This window comes from Euprymna scolopes, chromosome 37, assembly GCF_053919585.1.
Source record: "Euprymna scolopes isolate OS-2025 chromosome 37, ASM5391958v1, whole genome shotgun sequence".
NCBI lineage: Eukaryota > Metazoa > Mollusca > Cephalopoda > Sepiida > Sepiolidae > Euprymna > Euprymna scolopes.
This window is the reverse complement of record NC_136518.1, coordinates 83,234,751-83,252,819: the sequence shown is the minus strand read 5'-3', so window position 1 is coordinate 83,252,819 and position 18,069 is coordinate 83,234,751. Positions and strand designations below refer to the sequence as shown.

The window sequence follows — 18,069 nt, the reverse complement described above, 5'->3', positions numbered from 1 at the left end:
CGACAAATATCGAAACATTAACTAAAAACATAAACATCTTCATCTTAAACTAGGCACTTTTCTACGGGGGTCGCTTTTTCGCCGATATTTTTGAAAATCACCCTCTCCTTTCGATTGTACGGTCCTGGATATGACCTTTAACTATATCCAGTGGCGAGGTTCCAGCTTGTGGGCTATGGGTAATGTGGAGCCACCCTTTAATTACCATTGCTCCCAGGTCCACTCTGACCCGGAGTGGTAGTACCTGTTAAGGTCCCAACTATGGGTTAAATAGAAACCGACGTGAAAACAACAAATATATTCTATTAAAATTTTTTTTCTTCCGAATCTTTGCATTCCGCATTGAATAACCAACTAACCAACCTTTCGATTGTCTAGCCTTAATTTAAATGTGAGTCACTCCAGGTTTGGTGGTGGTGGTAACAGAAAAAACGTCTTTCTTTCCCCGTTCTTTTCTTCCTTCGCCGTACGGGTTCGAGCCTGCGTTCTTACTTCCACTTTTTTTTTTTGTTCAACAGACACATCCAAACACCCGGGAAACGCCGGGATGAAATGCTTATATATATATATATATATATATATATATATATATATATATATATATATATATATAGTAATTTATAAAATATATATGGCGATTAAGCTACACTGAATATTCTGCGTTTCATCCACTATAGGATTCGTCAGGCTTATGCGCGAATTCTGTGGTTGCTTCTTGTTTTTATATATGTTGAGGATTTCTAGTTAGCCAATCAGCTTTCTAGTATCCACCGCGCCCCTTCCTATCAGCCAATGGACATGCATTTTATCGAACAAAGGATCTGTTTTAGGACTAGGTTAGTGGTTTAAGGTAGATCTTTTCCTTCCTTTTTTTTTATATATATATAAGAAATAAAAATTACAATAAGTTTACCAAGGTAATCAAAATGTTAAACTTAAAATATATTATAAATATAAAAGAGTTAATATTTACAAGTATAGTAATCTCATATATATATATATATATATATATATATATATATATATATATATATATATATATAATATACATATATATATATTATATATATATGCATATGAAATTTATGTATAAAGCTTTCTGACAAATCAACACGCAACTTTGGAATGATTTTAATTTTTCGTTCTTTTTTCCTGCTGTTAACATCTGTCGCTTTCCATCATCCGCTCCCGCATCCTTCGACTCCCCCACCGCTACACAGTGTTTGGAAATCCGCCGTTTAATGCTGGGAGAGAAACATCCGAAGACGATCGACGTTCAGCGGAATATTGACATTTTAAGAGCGTACGTTTCCTTTTTTTTTATTATGTTCTTTCTTCATGTATTTTCGTTTCCTTCTTCTTGATACGTCCTAGCATCTTTAGAAAATGCTCGGTCGGTCTGTCGTGTTTAAGGTTAATTTTGAAAAAAAAAAGGTTTCGTCTAATCCAAGTTTTTAAGGTTTTAGGAGAGTAGAAAGTGGATCTTTAATTAACTTTTGGCATTCCTTATGTTGTCCTTTAATCCTCATATCCTATGAGAGATGTTTCTGACAAAGAGGGGAAAATTGCTCTTTTGCGTGTCAGAATCTATTTTATCTAACACGTATCGTTGGTGAGGTTTTGAACCTGAAATAGGATTTTTTAGCCTCTTTTATCAAGTGGTTTCATGCCTTGTCTGGGATAATTCCCATAAAAACGGGATTAGAAAGAAGATGATTATATAGAAAAAACAGAAAAGCAACACAAGTGATTGAGAGAGAATAGATAAAAAGAAAGAACAGAAAGAAAAAAATAAAGAAGAAAAATAAAAAAAGAGAAAAGAAAACAGAAATAAAAAAAATGCAAATAATAAACTGGAAGATGGGGAAAGAAAGGGTGAAATCGGAAACAAATAAAAAAGAGGGAGAAAAAAAAGAGGGAGAAAAATAAAAAGGAAAAATTAAAAAAAAATAGTAAAAAATATGTCAACTTAAGAAATAAAAGAATGAATAAAGGAAGAAGTGAAAAGAGAAGAAGAAGGAAAGGCGGGAAAAAGAAAGGAAGAAAAAGATAAAAACAATGTAAACGTAAAGAAAAAGATAAAAACAATGTAAACGTAAAAAGTTCAGATGGAAAAAGAAGCAAAAAGAAAAACAGAGAAAAGCGTTATAGTATGCCGGGGCAACATAGGGTTGCCTAGCTGATAGTCTATTTAGGTAATCGATTATTATTAGTTTGAACATAGAGATCATGGAATTTGGCTTTTCAAACAGCAAACTCAGCACGGAGTTGTTAAACGTGACTAAATCAGGTATTGGAAACGTGTTTAGAAGTCACATGTAAGGTCAGGTAAGTGACGTAATAGGATCTGTAAGTTAAGATATATACGGGTTAGTTATAGAGTAAAAAGAAGTCCGAGACAGAATCCAGGGTGAAGTCGAGGAGAGGCAGTCCGAATCTGTGGGATAGTTGAGTTCCTAGCGACAGGTCTTTGGACCTGAGTGCAAACGGAGCAGAAAAAAAAGCATCCAGTCTTCCAATATGGAAAGCATCCGTCGAATAAAGTTGTTTGATAATACAATCGACATTACAAGTCGATTCCTTGAAAGGATCTTCAATTTCAGCTTGGCCAATTCACCAAGACACGAATAATGAAAGTATGGTTGTCTTTTGGCAAGATAATAATCCTAAGACTGTGTCCTGTCTCCTTTAGGTATTAAATGTTATATGTTGGGTTGTATTGTATGTCACACACACACACACACACACACACACACACACACACACACACACACACACACACACACGCACGCACGCACGCACGCACGCACGCACGCACGCACACACACACACACACACACACACACACACACACACACACACACACACACACACACACACGGAACAATTAGGAACCACTGGACGACAGCGAAAAACAAGAATATACACACTTATGTAGACACAATTTCATGAACACTGAATATACATTGTTATATATATATATATATATATATATATATATATATATATATATATATATATATATATATATACTAGTAAAAGTACCCGTCGTTGACTTGGTTAAAAAACAGCCTACAGAAAATGGACTCCGATTTATGAAAATCTGATAGTTTATGAAAAGGAAGGGTTGTTGATTTGGATTGAATTTGGGGGTATCAAAATCAAAGCAAAATATGATTAAAGTAAAAATAGAATTGATAAACCCCATAATTTATTATACCATACCTATTCACACTGAAACACTTATGTTACATGAAAAAGGTTTGTCCCCTTTTTCATGTAAGTAAATGAAAATAAAATGAGAGAAAACGGGGATCGAACCCTGGAGATAAGTTTTAAAGAACAATAGGTTTTAAATGGAATGTCCAGTAAATTGTTGATTCTGATAAAATAAATAATAAATAAACTATTCATTGTTAGAAAGAATGTGGATAATAAAATATGGGTTAAATGAATTAGATATGTAGGTTGAATTCCTTTGTGAAAACAACAAGGAAAAATGGGAAATCAGAATGTTCGGAAACGTACAGGTCGCGCATGTTGATGGCACGTGAATTGTGATCACGTTGGCCGGATATGCATGAATTTCTCAATATAGGAAGTGAGAGTTAGTGAGTTAGGAGAAGCCAGAAGAAGGGAGGCAGAGAGTCAGAGTCAGACGAGAGTCTGACCAGGTAAGAGAAGGTTCAGTTCGAACCTTGGACTCTGGAAGCGAGAGGGTTTTAAACAGAAAAAAGATGTAAAGAAAGAAACTTTGAATTCCTGAATGCAAAGCCATTGACCGGTCAATTGGAAGGAATAAATGATCATCATGTTTTTTATAACTGCCGTCTCCTGTGTCCATCATTACATGAAAAAGGCATTGTCTATTTATGTGTAAAAACCATTTGAAATTCATCATCTAAAAAATGTGTCAGAAAGTATATGTGTCTATCTATGTTATATAAACACTCCCGTTTAAACAGAACTGTCAAAAGCATAAATGTTAACCTCTCAATCTATCGGTATAAATGCCAATCTATCGGTCTATCTATCGAGATATCAAATCCCCTCTCAAAGTGTAATTATATGTACCCTCTCTCTCAATTATAAACTCTCACTCTCTCTCTTTATATACGCTTGCTAATGTCTCCATATCTCACAACATGATCACACACATGAACCTCAAAGATCTCTTACTTCCATGAACACTCTTAAGACTCTTATCCTTCTTAAGATAAAAACAAAAGAACATACATTCATCATTGTAATAATAACACTACGTAACATATAGATTTATGTGTGTGTTCGATATAAATATATATATATATATATGTTTTTGATATAAATATATTTGTATGTGTATTCGATATATATATATATATATATATATATATATATATATATATATATATATAATCCGTATTAATATATTGATTCTGGTGCCGTATACTCTCGACAATATAACAAAAGAAGAAAAATTCAAATATGAAAAATAAATAATAACGAACGTTCAAATTTAGTCAAAAATAAAAATGGTATTAGTTTAACTTGAAACGTAAGAGGCTAATATTTGGGATCGTGTCTTACAAATAAATAAAATGACAGCGGAATAATGGCACGGTAAAAATGGACAAAGTGGATAAAGACGTAAAAATAGCAAGGACTCATGGCATAACGGATAAAGTACTTGGTAAAATTCAGTTGTAAGTGACACTCTTCTAGAGGTTGAATGTACAAGATCCTCAGTGCGGGTGATAATGAAAATACAATCGTGAAGCATTACTTAAGACTTCTGCTATTCTTTGCATCATAATTTATAACCCTACAACCAAACCTGAAGCCACACTACAGAACAACTGAAAACAATACCCATGGCAAGTAAATCAATTCACTTCCATACGAGACTGATATTTACATTAGTTTTTACAAGTTGCTAAGAGGCCTCTCATAAATATTGAACCAAAACTATGGAGTTCAATTTTAAGGAGGGATTTTTCTCAATAACGTCATTATTTTCGCACGTTCTGTACTCCATTTTCCAAAAGTACTCAGAACTCTAATAATAACTAATTTTCTTTCACAACAAAAACAAAAGCACCGATAATTTCATACATATTGGCAAATAAAAAGGGTACCCGATTCCAAGTTTGCAGCAAACGCTGCTTGGTCAGATTCTGTTCCTGATATAAAATTTCATCAATAATTTAACTTTCAGCAAGAGTTATAATTTCCCAAGTTTATTTATTTATTAAATTGTACGATGAAAGTACAGAATTGTTAACATTCATGTTAATATGTTTTTTTTAAATAATAACGCTATTATTTCAGCACGGCTAGTAAGCTGTAGATTATTTAGAAAGACCTTCTTAACAGAGAGGGGGCGCTTTGTCAACTATTCTATACTTTTATCCAACAATTTAAACAGGAAGTTTTAAAGATCAGGAACTGAATCTGACCAAACATCGTTTGCTGTTGTTTTTGTTGTTGGGTACTCTTCTAATTACTTACTTCACTACTTATAAATTACCGGAAAATGTTTAAAAATTAGATATAAACATTTTTGCCCCCCCCCCAATGATTATTATGTTTAATTAGTCATCCACATGCAATACTGTTTCGTTGTATCACAACTTATTAGTGCAGCTAAACTAGCACCTTTCCCGAGCCGGAGATTCAACCACCGCGTTGATAGTCAGCAGTTCTAACCACTCACCCATTGGTTCGGTGCTCATAATGACCTATTCAAATGCTCAGAAAATAAACATTCGCCCACAGCTTTTACATTGCTCGAGCTGTTTGTTTATTTACAAACAAACAAAGAAACAGCGGACTTCGTTTTGTAGTCAATTAAGTAACGAGTGAAATACATTTACGACACTGCTCTACCCAATGAGAGGACGCTTAAAATATATAGTCATCTATATATTATATTATATTATAAAGACGAAATTACACTCATTTTATTTTTACTAACATTACCTTCCGACATTGTTAGGGTGGAGACATATTGTTGAGTGAAAAGTGTAAAAAAAAAAATCAAAATACAAAATATATAAACTTACTTTACTTTATGTATTTATTTATTTTTAAGATTTCCTTTCACTTTTCGTTTTTCTTCTTTCATTTCGGCAAATGTTAAAATTAGAGTTGGCTTAAGATTTTTCGAAACAGTCATATAAAATTTAAAATAGGCGATTTCAAAAAGTTAGAAAGACAGATGATGAAAATCAATTTAAATATTACGTATAAATAGAAAAAAAAACTTTTTAAAATAGAACAGCGCCATATAGAAAATAAGCCGAAATGGCCACGATAGACTCTGACATGCTTGAAGTCTCGAGAATAGCTTAAAAATGCAATTAAAATAAAACAAAATACTGGTAGAAACCCACCCAATAAATGTTATCGTAATATTTATTAGGTGGATTTCTACTAGTAATTTGTTTTATTTTTACTTTTAAGTCATTATCGAGACTCCAAAGCTATGAATATCGTATTGATCATTTTTTTATTGTTATCACATAACGCTCGACACTACTTGATTTTTTATATAATAATATTTTTAAAAATAATCATTTTGGTTAAAAAAAATTAAAAGCGGTGGCTTAAATCATTAAATTAACTTTCCATTTTCACGACTAAAAAAATTGTATTTTGGTAAATATGGCAGCGATAACATTTTATTTAGACATTTTTTCAGATTATTATACATAAATATCTATATATCTGAAAAAGTAAAAATGTGTGTGTGTGTCTGTATACAATTCTCTACCAAATAATTCTGTCAATTTTCGGTCTACAGACTCGAAATTTGACATAAGGAGAATTGAGATTTGGGAAAATCTTTTTACTCGGTTTTCGGCCAGAAATTTAGCTGTCAAGGGGTCAAAGTTCAACGATTAAATTAAGTTTGTATATTTTGTACATTGAAAACACTACCAAACTTCCCCGCAAATTTTGGGTTTAAACCTTGAAATTTTAAATGTACGATACTTGGACATTGATCAAACATTTAAATTTGATTTGAGCCTCCCCCCAAAATAAATGTTAAGGAGTAAAAATTGGGGTCAAAGTTTAAAAAAATTGACCTCTGCGGTCTCTACCAAATTACTCAGCCAATTTCTGGTGAAAACATTTGAAATTTTACATAAAGGGTATTTAGATATAGGGCAAGTTTTTTTTTTAAATCGGTTTGGATCGAAAATTTGAGCTGCCAAGGGGTTAAAGTTCAAAAGACTTGACCTTTGCGGTGTCTAGTAAACTATGAGCCAATTTTGGGTCTAAACATTGAAAATTTATACATAATGGGTATTCAGACACGCGGCAAGCATTTTATTAAGGTTTGAGGCGAAAATTTGGCTGCTAAAAGGTCAAAGTTGAAAGAGTTGACCTTTGCAGATTCTACCAAATTCCTCCGCTAATTCTAGGTCTAAATACTTGAAATTTTAGATGTAAGTAACTTGGACGTGGGTAAAACTTTGTATTTTGATTTGAGACCAAAAAAATAAATGTTAAGGGGTCAAAATTGGGGTCAAAGTTAAAAAAAATGACCTCTGCGGTCTCTGCAAAATTACTCAGACAAATTTTGGCCTAAATATTTGAAATCTTACATAAAGTGTATTCACAGTACATAGGGCCCGAGCGAAGCCGGGTTGAACTGCTAGTTTATTATAAAATAATTATTAAATAAACGTTGTATACACTTTTCGATGCTTCTACAAAATTTCAACCTAACCGACTTTTTCCAAACTAAAGCTAAGGCCTTAGCCCTATTTAAATTTAGGTTAATAAATGCTCAGCCCAAATTCCCAAATGATCCTAATTTTATGTTGTCAAAGTGCCATATTTCCCTATTTATTCTCTTTTGCCAGTTTTACCGATGCAATTTTGACCGGTGCCATTTTTACTGTGCCATTTTTCCAGTAGCATTTTCACTGGTGTCATTTTGATCGGTGCCATTTTTACTGGTGTCATTTTTACCGGTGCAGTTTTTACTGGTGCCATTTTTATTGGTGCCATTTTTACTGGTGTCATTTTTACCGGTGCAATTTTTACCGAGCACTAGTGCCTAACAGAGGACTGTGGGGAGTTAAGCAACGAGATTTCTGCTCATGTATTTTAACTGCTGCACGTTAACAGTCAGGGAACGAGTAACAGGGAAGGAATTACAAAGTCTAATAGTCCGAGAGAATAAGCTAATTAAGTTGAAGAATCTCCGACGTGATTTCAGCAGTAAAGGTGTGAGATTTTGCTGCTTGTCGGGTTAGTTGGAGTACGTACGTCGAGGGGCACAAATGTTATGAGTTTATTACAGCACATTGCGTTTAAGTATTTGTAAAACAGCCACAAGGATGCAATTGCGGTGATGGGACAGAGGTTGAGCCTAGCCGATAGTGTGGCACTAATTAGATTTAAGGTTCTGTTTTGAACCATGTTTAAGAGTGAGATACACGAGGCAGATGCACCATCCTTGATGTGGCATCAATAATTTGTGAATGGGCGAAACGTGGCTTTGTACAAATCTGTTTAGTAACGTAACATTTCCAAACATTTTACGTTAGAAAGGTTATTCTTATCAAAATTCCGTGTTATGTGGATCGTTTTCCTCTTCATAAATGAGTCAGCATCAGTTAATCTTAAGGCATACCTCGTGAGTTTTTTGGTATACAATTGTGTGTGTGGTTGAATATAATTTATAAAAGTTGTTTTTTTTTTCACGATCCCTGCATTTTATGTGTGTGTGTGTGAGTGTGTGAGTGTGTGTGAGTGTGTGTGTATGTGTGTGCGCATATATGTTTAAGTATTTCTTCTGGTTTACCTATGTGCGTGCGTTCATGCATATGTATGCATGCGTATGTTTTCCTCTACACACACCCATAGTCATCTATGATATAAACCTCACATGTCTGTTTAAATGTATGTATGTATGTATGTATGTATACCTAAAACTTTCGACAGAGTCGACGGATTTTCACGAAATCAGAATCATTTTGAAGCTCGACCCTCGGACGACAAACATCGAAAACTTGGCTAAAAATATTAATTCCTTCATCCTTAACTGAGCATGTTTCTACAAGGAGGGGGTCGCTTTGTCCGCCGATATTTTCGAAAATTATCCTCATCTTTTCGATTGACTAGCCTTCACTTCCAATTTGGCGATGGACACAATGGCAAATGCGTCACGTTTTTTTTTTTACGTTCTTTTCCTCCTTTGCGGTACGAGTTCGAGCCTGTCTGCCTACTATCACTTTTTTTTCTCAACACACCCCTTAAAACTCCCGGGCAATGCCGGGCACACAGGCTACTTATAGATAAAGTAGAGATAAAAACATCATGTTATATATATATATATATATATATATATATATATATAAAGTTGGATATGTTTTGATAAAGTCGTAAAACTTAGGTGTAGGACTCGACGGATATTAAAATTTACATTCTACTAATATTTAATTTCAGATCTGTATAGCCTAACGAGATTTCTCCTGTCATACCTTTTTTATTTATTGTAATCAACCTCAATATATACGGCATAATCATGTTCACACACTGATTCTCGTTTGGTCACCGAACTTAAGCAACGTTGAGCCGTGTCAGTACCAGATGGGTGACCAATTTGGGAATTCAAAGCGCTGTATGTAGGGGACGTCGACACCTGCCTGTAAGAGTTGCCAAACCCTAACGTCATCGTCTCTCCTAATGGGGAAATACATGCGACTGGCGACCACTTATGAATTTCATACTCCCATGGAACTTCCTCCTTTTAAGGAAATCGGTTAAAACATATATAGGGTTAGTGCCGCTTCAATTTGTTTTTCATTCATCCCTAATGTTATTTATATGACAATTTAGTACAGTTCTAATTTTAATCTTTGTCTCCCTACTTTTTAAGCGCAACGGTTAGAAGCTCCGATTGTCGTTTGGGCGATCGGGTCTCGATCCTGGCTTGAGGTAGTTGCTTGTTTAGCTGCACTGATGAGCTGTGAAACAGCGAAACAGTACTGTATGCGGATAACTAAAATGCTTTCTATATTAGGTTAAGCATTTGGGGAGTGATATACAAATTACAATCAGCGTATGAAGCGATGCACTTTGTGCAAAGAAACTGAGCTTAGGTACTTTGGACAATGTCCAAACATTGTTAATTCGCTGCCCGCATAGCAGCAGCCGTATAGCGCAACGGTTAGAAGTTCCGACAGTCTTTCGGGCGACCGGGTTTCGATCTCGGCTTGAGGTAGTTGCTTGTCCAGTCGAACTGATGAGCTGTGAAACAGCGAAGCAGTACTGTATGTGGATGACAACACACACACACTCATATATATATATATATATATATATATATATATATATATATATATATATATGGATGATAAAACAGTTATATGCTATGATTTTATTAAGCTTACAATTTATATACATACACACATGTGTGTGTGTGCGTGTGTGTGCATAAAATGAATAGGAAAAGAATAAAAGTTTGTAACGTTTTTATGCGTTTTCTATTAGTGACGTGTAAGAATAGAAAATGTTATGGAAAAAATTTAAAAAAGACTTCTTTTAAACATATTTTTTTGACCATACCTTCGGTCTTCATCAATGCAATGAAGAACACACACACACACACACACACACACACATTTTTATTTTTGTTTATGCTCTTTTCTCTCATTTCCATGTTTTTTTCTCGCTAGCTAGCTTTTTTTCTACTTACTTTCTTTTACGAGGAACGTCCCAAACGTAACGCCTCCTATTTTATATCGCCTGAATGGATCAGAGGACATTGCAAATTGTATTGTTACGATGACAGAACTTATGCATTTATGACGTGAAATATTTAACACTTTGTTGCAGATATTGATGGTATGAGACTCTAAGAAAGTAACTCCCGTCATGGACGCGTGTCAGAAGCAGAGATGCATCATTGAATACTTCCATACAGAAAAAAATTGAACAGATCAACATTCACTTGCACGTGTTGAACGTTTACGAAGCAGTTAATGACAGCACAGTTAGGAGATGGGTTCATTGATTTCAGAGTTGACAAAAGAAATGTGGGTGAGAAATCCCACTCCGGACGACTGAGACATCAAAAGATTTGGTAAAAGTACATTGAGAATAGTGGTTTCTATGTAGAACAATAAATTCTGGAGTACAAAACGTCATTCGTTTTAATAGAACCACTCTCGTCTTCGTAGCTCTTTAACATTTTTGAGTTAAAAAATAGGATGTTTTCCTTTTGGAACGACCCTCGTGTATTCTGTTCCACTCTTTCTTCATTCTCATACCCACTCATACCATATGTTTCCCTGCTTCTCCCTACCTCTCGAAAGTTTTTCTTTCTTCAGCGCTTTTGGTCTTTTATTTGTTCCTTCATCCCATTTGCTTCTTATTTCATGCCTTCCGTTCGTCATCAATCAACAATTTCCATAACTCTCACGATCTCATCCTTCTTCTCTCGTGTTACAATTCCTTTTAGCCTCTGCCATGTTCTGCCGGTGTGAAAGGACATTCTTCATTGATTATATCCGACAACGCAATAACGACCACAAACCTACACGACACAAGAATCAATAGTATATCCCCTCCAAATGGCGACGAAAAATAATATCACAAAGAAAAGAACACGAATGGACTGCTATAAGACATATCCATTCAATCTTTAAAGATGAAAATTTGCGATCAAACTTAAGCGTAACAGGCGGGTGGATGCAGAGGCAAAATCGATTTTAAGTGTGATTCGGAAGATAACGGTGCCCAATATATTAACAATGCTATGTTGTGACCCTTTGGCTATGACCACTCCGTAGTATCTGTGTTATGTTGTGGCGGGCACATGTTTTGGTTAAAAAGATACTCAGAAAAATGTTTTCAAAAGAAATAATATTAGTTAAATATTTATGTTAAACATTTAACTAGGGAATTTTAGCTCAAGGAAAATGCTATGAAAAGAGGAAAAGCATAAACAGACCTAGTTTGGAATTTGGTTTAGTAAAAAACGATGTATCTTACGTGACAAACCAGATTGTCCACTCTAGCTGACGTAAGAGACGCGTGAGCACTGGGAAATCAGAATTAGGTGTTAGTCTGTAACAGGAAGTCGAAGAGACGAGTTGTGTAGTTAGCTATCCACTAGATTAGTTACTGGACAGGAGTTGTCTCTGTGGTCCGGTGGAAGCATCTACGGACCAACTAAGGAAAATATAAAGGAGAATATTAAGAACTGTAAACCCCGAAACGTGGAACATTTAGAGATAAAAACCTGGAAAAGATAACTCGGCGTTTTGGGCATTCCATTCGGAAGAAGGTACCTTCATTTCAGGTGCTTGCTGCCAGAGGAGATGGAGACAATGGATAACGTATGTGACCATTCGGGTGTCAAGCACACAAGCGTGTTATTTGTCATTGTTAAAGACTGGTCGTTTATTGTCCCGTTTATTATTGCAGTGAATATGGAAAACAAAACACCCACATACATATAGAATAACTATTAAATATACACATAACGGCTCGACACGTACAGACACCCAATCTACAAAGAAAAGTAACTGTCTTCATAATTCTAAACACTAGACGATACACGAGCACCGATTACAGAAACACGTATCCTTTATATACGCTAGACATTACATCAACACAGTTATATAAACCCGAAATACAACAACAACATGAACTGACAACCTGAGTATGCCAACTTCGAATCTAGTTGGTTCCACATAACAGTTTCACTTAAGATGTTAACAACATTCACGTAGTCACTCTTGCAAATACGCAATGTTGTTCTAAAAAGCGTTCTAACTAGAAAGATATCAGAGAAACGAATACCAACAAATTGATAATGCTTATACGAAACTAAAAAGGCAAATCTAAACTTAGTTATGACATAGGGGTGACAGGTCTACAAAAATACTGTTTAAGGTTTAAGTATGACAGACAGACCAACGCCGCTAAGTGTGTCGGTTATAAATATGCTTGGCCGCAGATGTGAAAGAAACTTAAGTGGAAGAAACCGATCGTCAGACAGTGAAGAGGCGCTTGCAAAGAATCTTGCGGTGGGGGGGAGCACACAAACAAACAAATCATTAAACAAAAACAAAATAATATATAGAAAAAAGATCACTCGTACTATTTAGATTATACGGACTACTGTTCCCATTTTTAGTTTTATTTTCACAACGTTTCGGCCGATGTACCTCCGACCTTCTTCAGTTGTTTCTTATCAAACTGGGGAATATTTCTGTCGAATTTTGGAATCGTCACGTAATTTTGGACGGAACCTTTATTTAATCCACGGGAAAAGCATGCTCTCAGTCCCCCAGATATTACGGAGTAGAATTCCTAAGTAATTCGCAATTGTATTTTGAGTGTCGCCAGCAATGACGATTGAATCTTTAACTTCCAGATTTTAGAATGTTATTGAGTACCTTATAAAATGTGGGCGATACTCAGAATATATGTACAGCATGCTCACGGTGACAAACCGGTTCTCGCTAAATCACTGAAATTAAGCAACGTTGAGCCTGGTCAGTATTAGATGGGTGACCAATTTTGGAATTCAAGGCGTTGTATATAGGAGGACGTTGACACTCCCCTGCAAGAGTTGCAAAAACCTAACGTCGTCATCTCCCCTAACGAGGATATACATGCGATTGGGAACCCCTTGTGAACTCCATACTTCCGTGGGACTTCCTCCTTTGAAGGAAGCCGGTTAAACCAGCATAGGGTTAGTGTTAGTGCTGTTTCCATTTTCTTCCATACTCAGAATACAATTGCGAATTATAAGACTTTTATAAGACTTCTATAAGACTTCTATAAGACTTCTATCGGGTCATGCTTGATGGAACGAGAACATGCTGACCCCATGAATTATATAAAAGGTTACGTCCGAAATTCTGTTCAGTTCCACAAAAAGGGGTCCATCCTGGGCCCAACTCTCTTCCTGATCTACATCAATGATCTCCCAAAAAACATATTTAAATCATTCGTTGACATCTATGCTCATGACACGACCATCTATGGCAACACATCAAAGGCTGTAAATGACAAAGTTCTCTCTAATTCTCTCTCCTCTGATCTTGAGCACGTGCTACAATGGGGGAAGAGGTGGCTGGTCACTTTTAATGCAGCCAAAACCAAGCTTCTATCTTTATATCATCAACGCTCTGACCACCATCTGGCATCAATTGAAATGGATGGCTCTCGTCTTGGGAAGACCCCATGTTTTGACAAGCTTCTGGGTTTGACCTTTACTCCTGATCTGAAATGGAACACGTACATCAAATCTGTTGCCAAGGACGCTGGGAAAATGGTGGGATCCTTCTATTGTTCCAGAAGATATCTCACTACTGATGATATTCTCTATCTGTATAAAAGCCAAGTACGTCCAAGGATGGAGTAGTGCTGCCACATCTGGACAGGAGCTGCTAAAAACAGCTTATCCTGCATTGACAGAGTACAAAATACCCAAGTTTGACAAGATACACCTGGAAGAGGTCGGAGGTTACATCGACCGGTAATTTTTTGAAAATAACGCCTAAAATAAGAACAGTAGTTCGAAAAATCCGAATAATACGAATTATTAATCTATATCTCTTTTTTTATATGAAAGTCACTTTGTGTGTGTGAGTTCCTTCCTTATAGGTTCCGAAACGGTTGAGCTTATCTTTTGCAAATTTCACACAAAGGTAATTTATATGTCTGGCAGTGTTCTTAGATATGGTGTATATAGAAATTCGTCCAATAAGTACCGAAAATCGAAAAAATTCGATCCTAAAAATAGGCTTTCTTTCTTTCAAATGTTTGAAGAATAAAGTATACTTCTTCAGGAAATACAGACATTTTTTTCTTACATGTCATGGTGGAGGTAACGCTCGGCAAGTCCTCAGAAATTGGAAAGTTCGGCTGAATGATGTTTAGGCGTATGTACAGATCTAATAAGGATCCTTGGATTTTATCTCAACGAAATGACTCGATTTAATGTACGGATTAAGCGATAAAATTGCTATTGCAATATTAATCTTCATCATTCGACAAACGACCCCTCCCATACAAATACCGAGACGTATACAAAGATTACTAAAGACGGCGTCATCTTCTAGAAATCAAAGAGACTGGTATTAAACATCTCTTCTCAGATCCGAGGCGTGCTAAGAATTCTGCGTCTTTGAGCAAATGTTTCGCTTTTAAATAATTCCACATGTTCGTGGGATTCTGGTCTTTGTAATGGCTCAATTCTCCAAGCCTATGCATTAGTATTGCATGAAGTTCGACACGTCGAGCCGGGAAAGTTCGACCTCGGCTAAAGCAAGGGAGATAAACAAGTTGATTCTTTAAAAGAAAGGTAAATCCAGACGAAAGTGCAGCGTCGTTTTTTTATTTCTTTCAAATTGCAGATCTAAATCGATATTGATTTTTCCAGTATTGATATTGATTAACGAATGCCAGGAAACCATTTAGTGTATTACTTGTCATCTTCTTTGTTTATTAAATTATGATTTTGTGCCTATTAGTTTACACCAGAAACTCACCGCTCATCACGGCCGAAGGCAACTCAACGATAAGAGTTACTGTAATGGAAATTTGATAAGTTAATTTATTTTAGAAGACGATTCTTCAAGAACCTGTTTACGTTGGACTTGAAAATGACCATGTTATAGTCAGCCTGGAAGAAGTTCCATCGTATTATGTTCCACAGACAAGCAGTTCTCCTGAAAAGTCATCTGAAAGCTATCCAATCGATCACGTTTACAAATTTCAGCTTGGAATGCTCGCATTGTCAAACCACACTGAAGAGGCATATTACTGCGATGAAATTGTGCATGAGCGTATAAATATACATGGTGTTGAAGCTATATTCGAGTAAGTATTACGCCAAGATCACCGCTGACATCTGCTGTCCAAATTTTACCATTTACCGCACGACTAAGTAAAACATCGATTACTCTTTCTAGCCAGAGTCTCACCACATATTCATTATGAATATGTCAAAAAAGTCAAGGAACTTCAAGGCGGTGTTGCTCTGCGAGCTGAAGCACGCGTCGGGCGAGATGCTGAGGTTCTTATCTGATGAAAATGTCGAATCTGCAGAATGACAGGTAGATGTGAAAAGACATCGAGAAACTTCCTGAAGTAAAGTATACAATATTTCTCTCCTCCATCACTGTTTTCTGCATCTCTAACAAGGATCTTTTTTTTTAATATAAAGGCCCGGGAGTCATTGCCAAGATATTCTTGAAGAGTGTGATGAAGGCTTGAATAGACGAAATCACCTCTGGTCGTTTCTCCGTCTTCCAGCACGACTCCATTCTTGCATGCAACGCCAAGACGATCCAGGCGTGGGTGCTCAACAATATTTCATACTACTGGTTGTCGCCTTCCTCATCCAACTGGAACGCCCATTGACTATGTCTTCTGGGACCTGATGGAGGTCAATATCAACAAGCGTGTTTACATTACAGTCGATCTGTGAAGATCTAAATTGTGGACGCGTTCGCTGCTAAAGGCCTGGACATGGTCGCCAAAGCGTATGATATATTTTTCGCCGCCTTGAAATGGTCGTCCTTGCCTTTAGAACTTACATTAAAAAAAAAAAACGTTGCACGAAACTCTGTTGCTAAAACACTGTCGAGGATGCGTATACAACTTTGGCACTTATTGTCTATTTCATTTTCTTTTTGGCACGCATCAGATTGTGCTTAAAAAGCGTGCATATAAAATAACGAGGTTCCTTCAATAATTTTCCAGACATTTTTGTACAGGCATTGTAAATTGTGTTAGAAAATTCAGTATGTAATTATTGCTATACATCTTATAAGATGACTGATCAATCTTTATGATTTCAGGTTCAAATCAACAGCTACAGCAGGAATTGGATACACCCTACTAAAGACTGATTGTCACAGCTGGTTCATTTAAAAAAATGCAATCTGAATGTAAGGACATTTTAGATAAACGATATACAATTCTGTTTTAAAGTTGGAAAAAATTCCACAAAAAATTGTGGAATGCTTCAGGCTGCTTTTGAACTATCTTGCACGAATCAGAAAGAAGTTTTTGAGTGACATGGATTTAAGGAAGGCATGGAGTTTTTGAGGGATGATGAGAGGTGTGAGAGGAGTAAAGAAGCCACAACACTAAAGTTGATTGGCGAAATAAAGAATTTCATGGATAAGGACTATTGTGTGTCTATAAAGAAAACAAGTGCACAGTTTGATGTCAGTGTGGGAACTGTACACACAATTATTCGCGAGAAACTGATGATGCGGAAGATTTGCGCGAATGCACTATTCCACAACTCCATCCTTGTCACAAACTATTTGACCAAGATAGGCATTAAGACAGTTCCTCACCCTCCATATAGTCTAGACCTTGCTCCCTGTGACTTTTGGTTATTTCCTAAGCTCAAAGAAAACTTTAGAGGTTGTAGTTATGATACAATGGAAGAGATGAAAGAGGCTGTGACGAGTGTCATTGACACGTTCACACAAGAGGACATCCATGGGGCCTTTCAGAAGTTGTTGTAGCAGTGCAACTAATGCATTGCAGCCAGAGGAGATTACTACGAGGAGGATTAGACGTTTATGCATGGTCTAGCAATAAAAGGGTCCATACGAAAATGTCTGGAAACTTATTGAAGGTGTCTCGTACAGTCATCGACTGACACGTGCTCTGTGATCTAAGAATCATAAAGATGACTGACAAATACAGATTTATTTATTTATTAAAATTCTTTGAGATGAGGCTTCATAATTTTTGTATTCTTTTGCGGACTGTTATCCTCATCTTCATTGTAGGTATTGCATATATAGGATTGAAACCGCTATCTTCACCTCATCTCTGCCCACTTCAGGGTCCTCTACAGTTCCAGGTGAGCATTTTCTGAAGATAGCAGCTTTAACCAAGAAGGCTAGAGGATTAGTTGGCCAAAAATGTGGCGAAACAACAACAATTATGAAGATAACAGTCCGCAAATGAATGAATCATGCATTATGACGAATGAGAACAATTTAAACACAATTTTTTAAACACAATTTTTTAAACACAATTTTTTAAACACAATTTTTTAAACACAATCGCTCACTAAAGTAT

General features: G+C 36.0%; 1 protein-coding gene across 3 annotated transcripts in view; it reads left to right on the top strand.

The window, feature by feature from the left end:
- The window catches only part of LOC145261255 (tetratricopeptide repeat protein 23-like), a 190,472-nt gene that overhangs the window by 160,429 nt on the left and 11,974 nt on the right, over positions 1–18,069 (top strand). For 2 of the 3 annotated variants that reach the window (XM_080119654.1, XM_080119652.1), the window contains one exon: positions 1,221–1,303. The exons of the other annotated variant lie outside the window; for it this stretch is intronic. In XM_080119654.1, the coding sequence (XP_079975780.1) occupies positions 1,221–1,303 (83 nt within the window). The remainder of the gene's footprint in view (positions 1–1,220; positions 1,304–18,069) is intronic. 3 annotated transcript variants of the gene reach the window in all.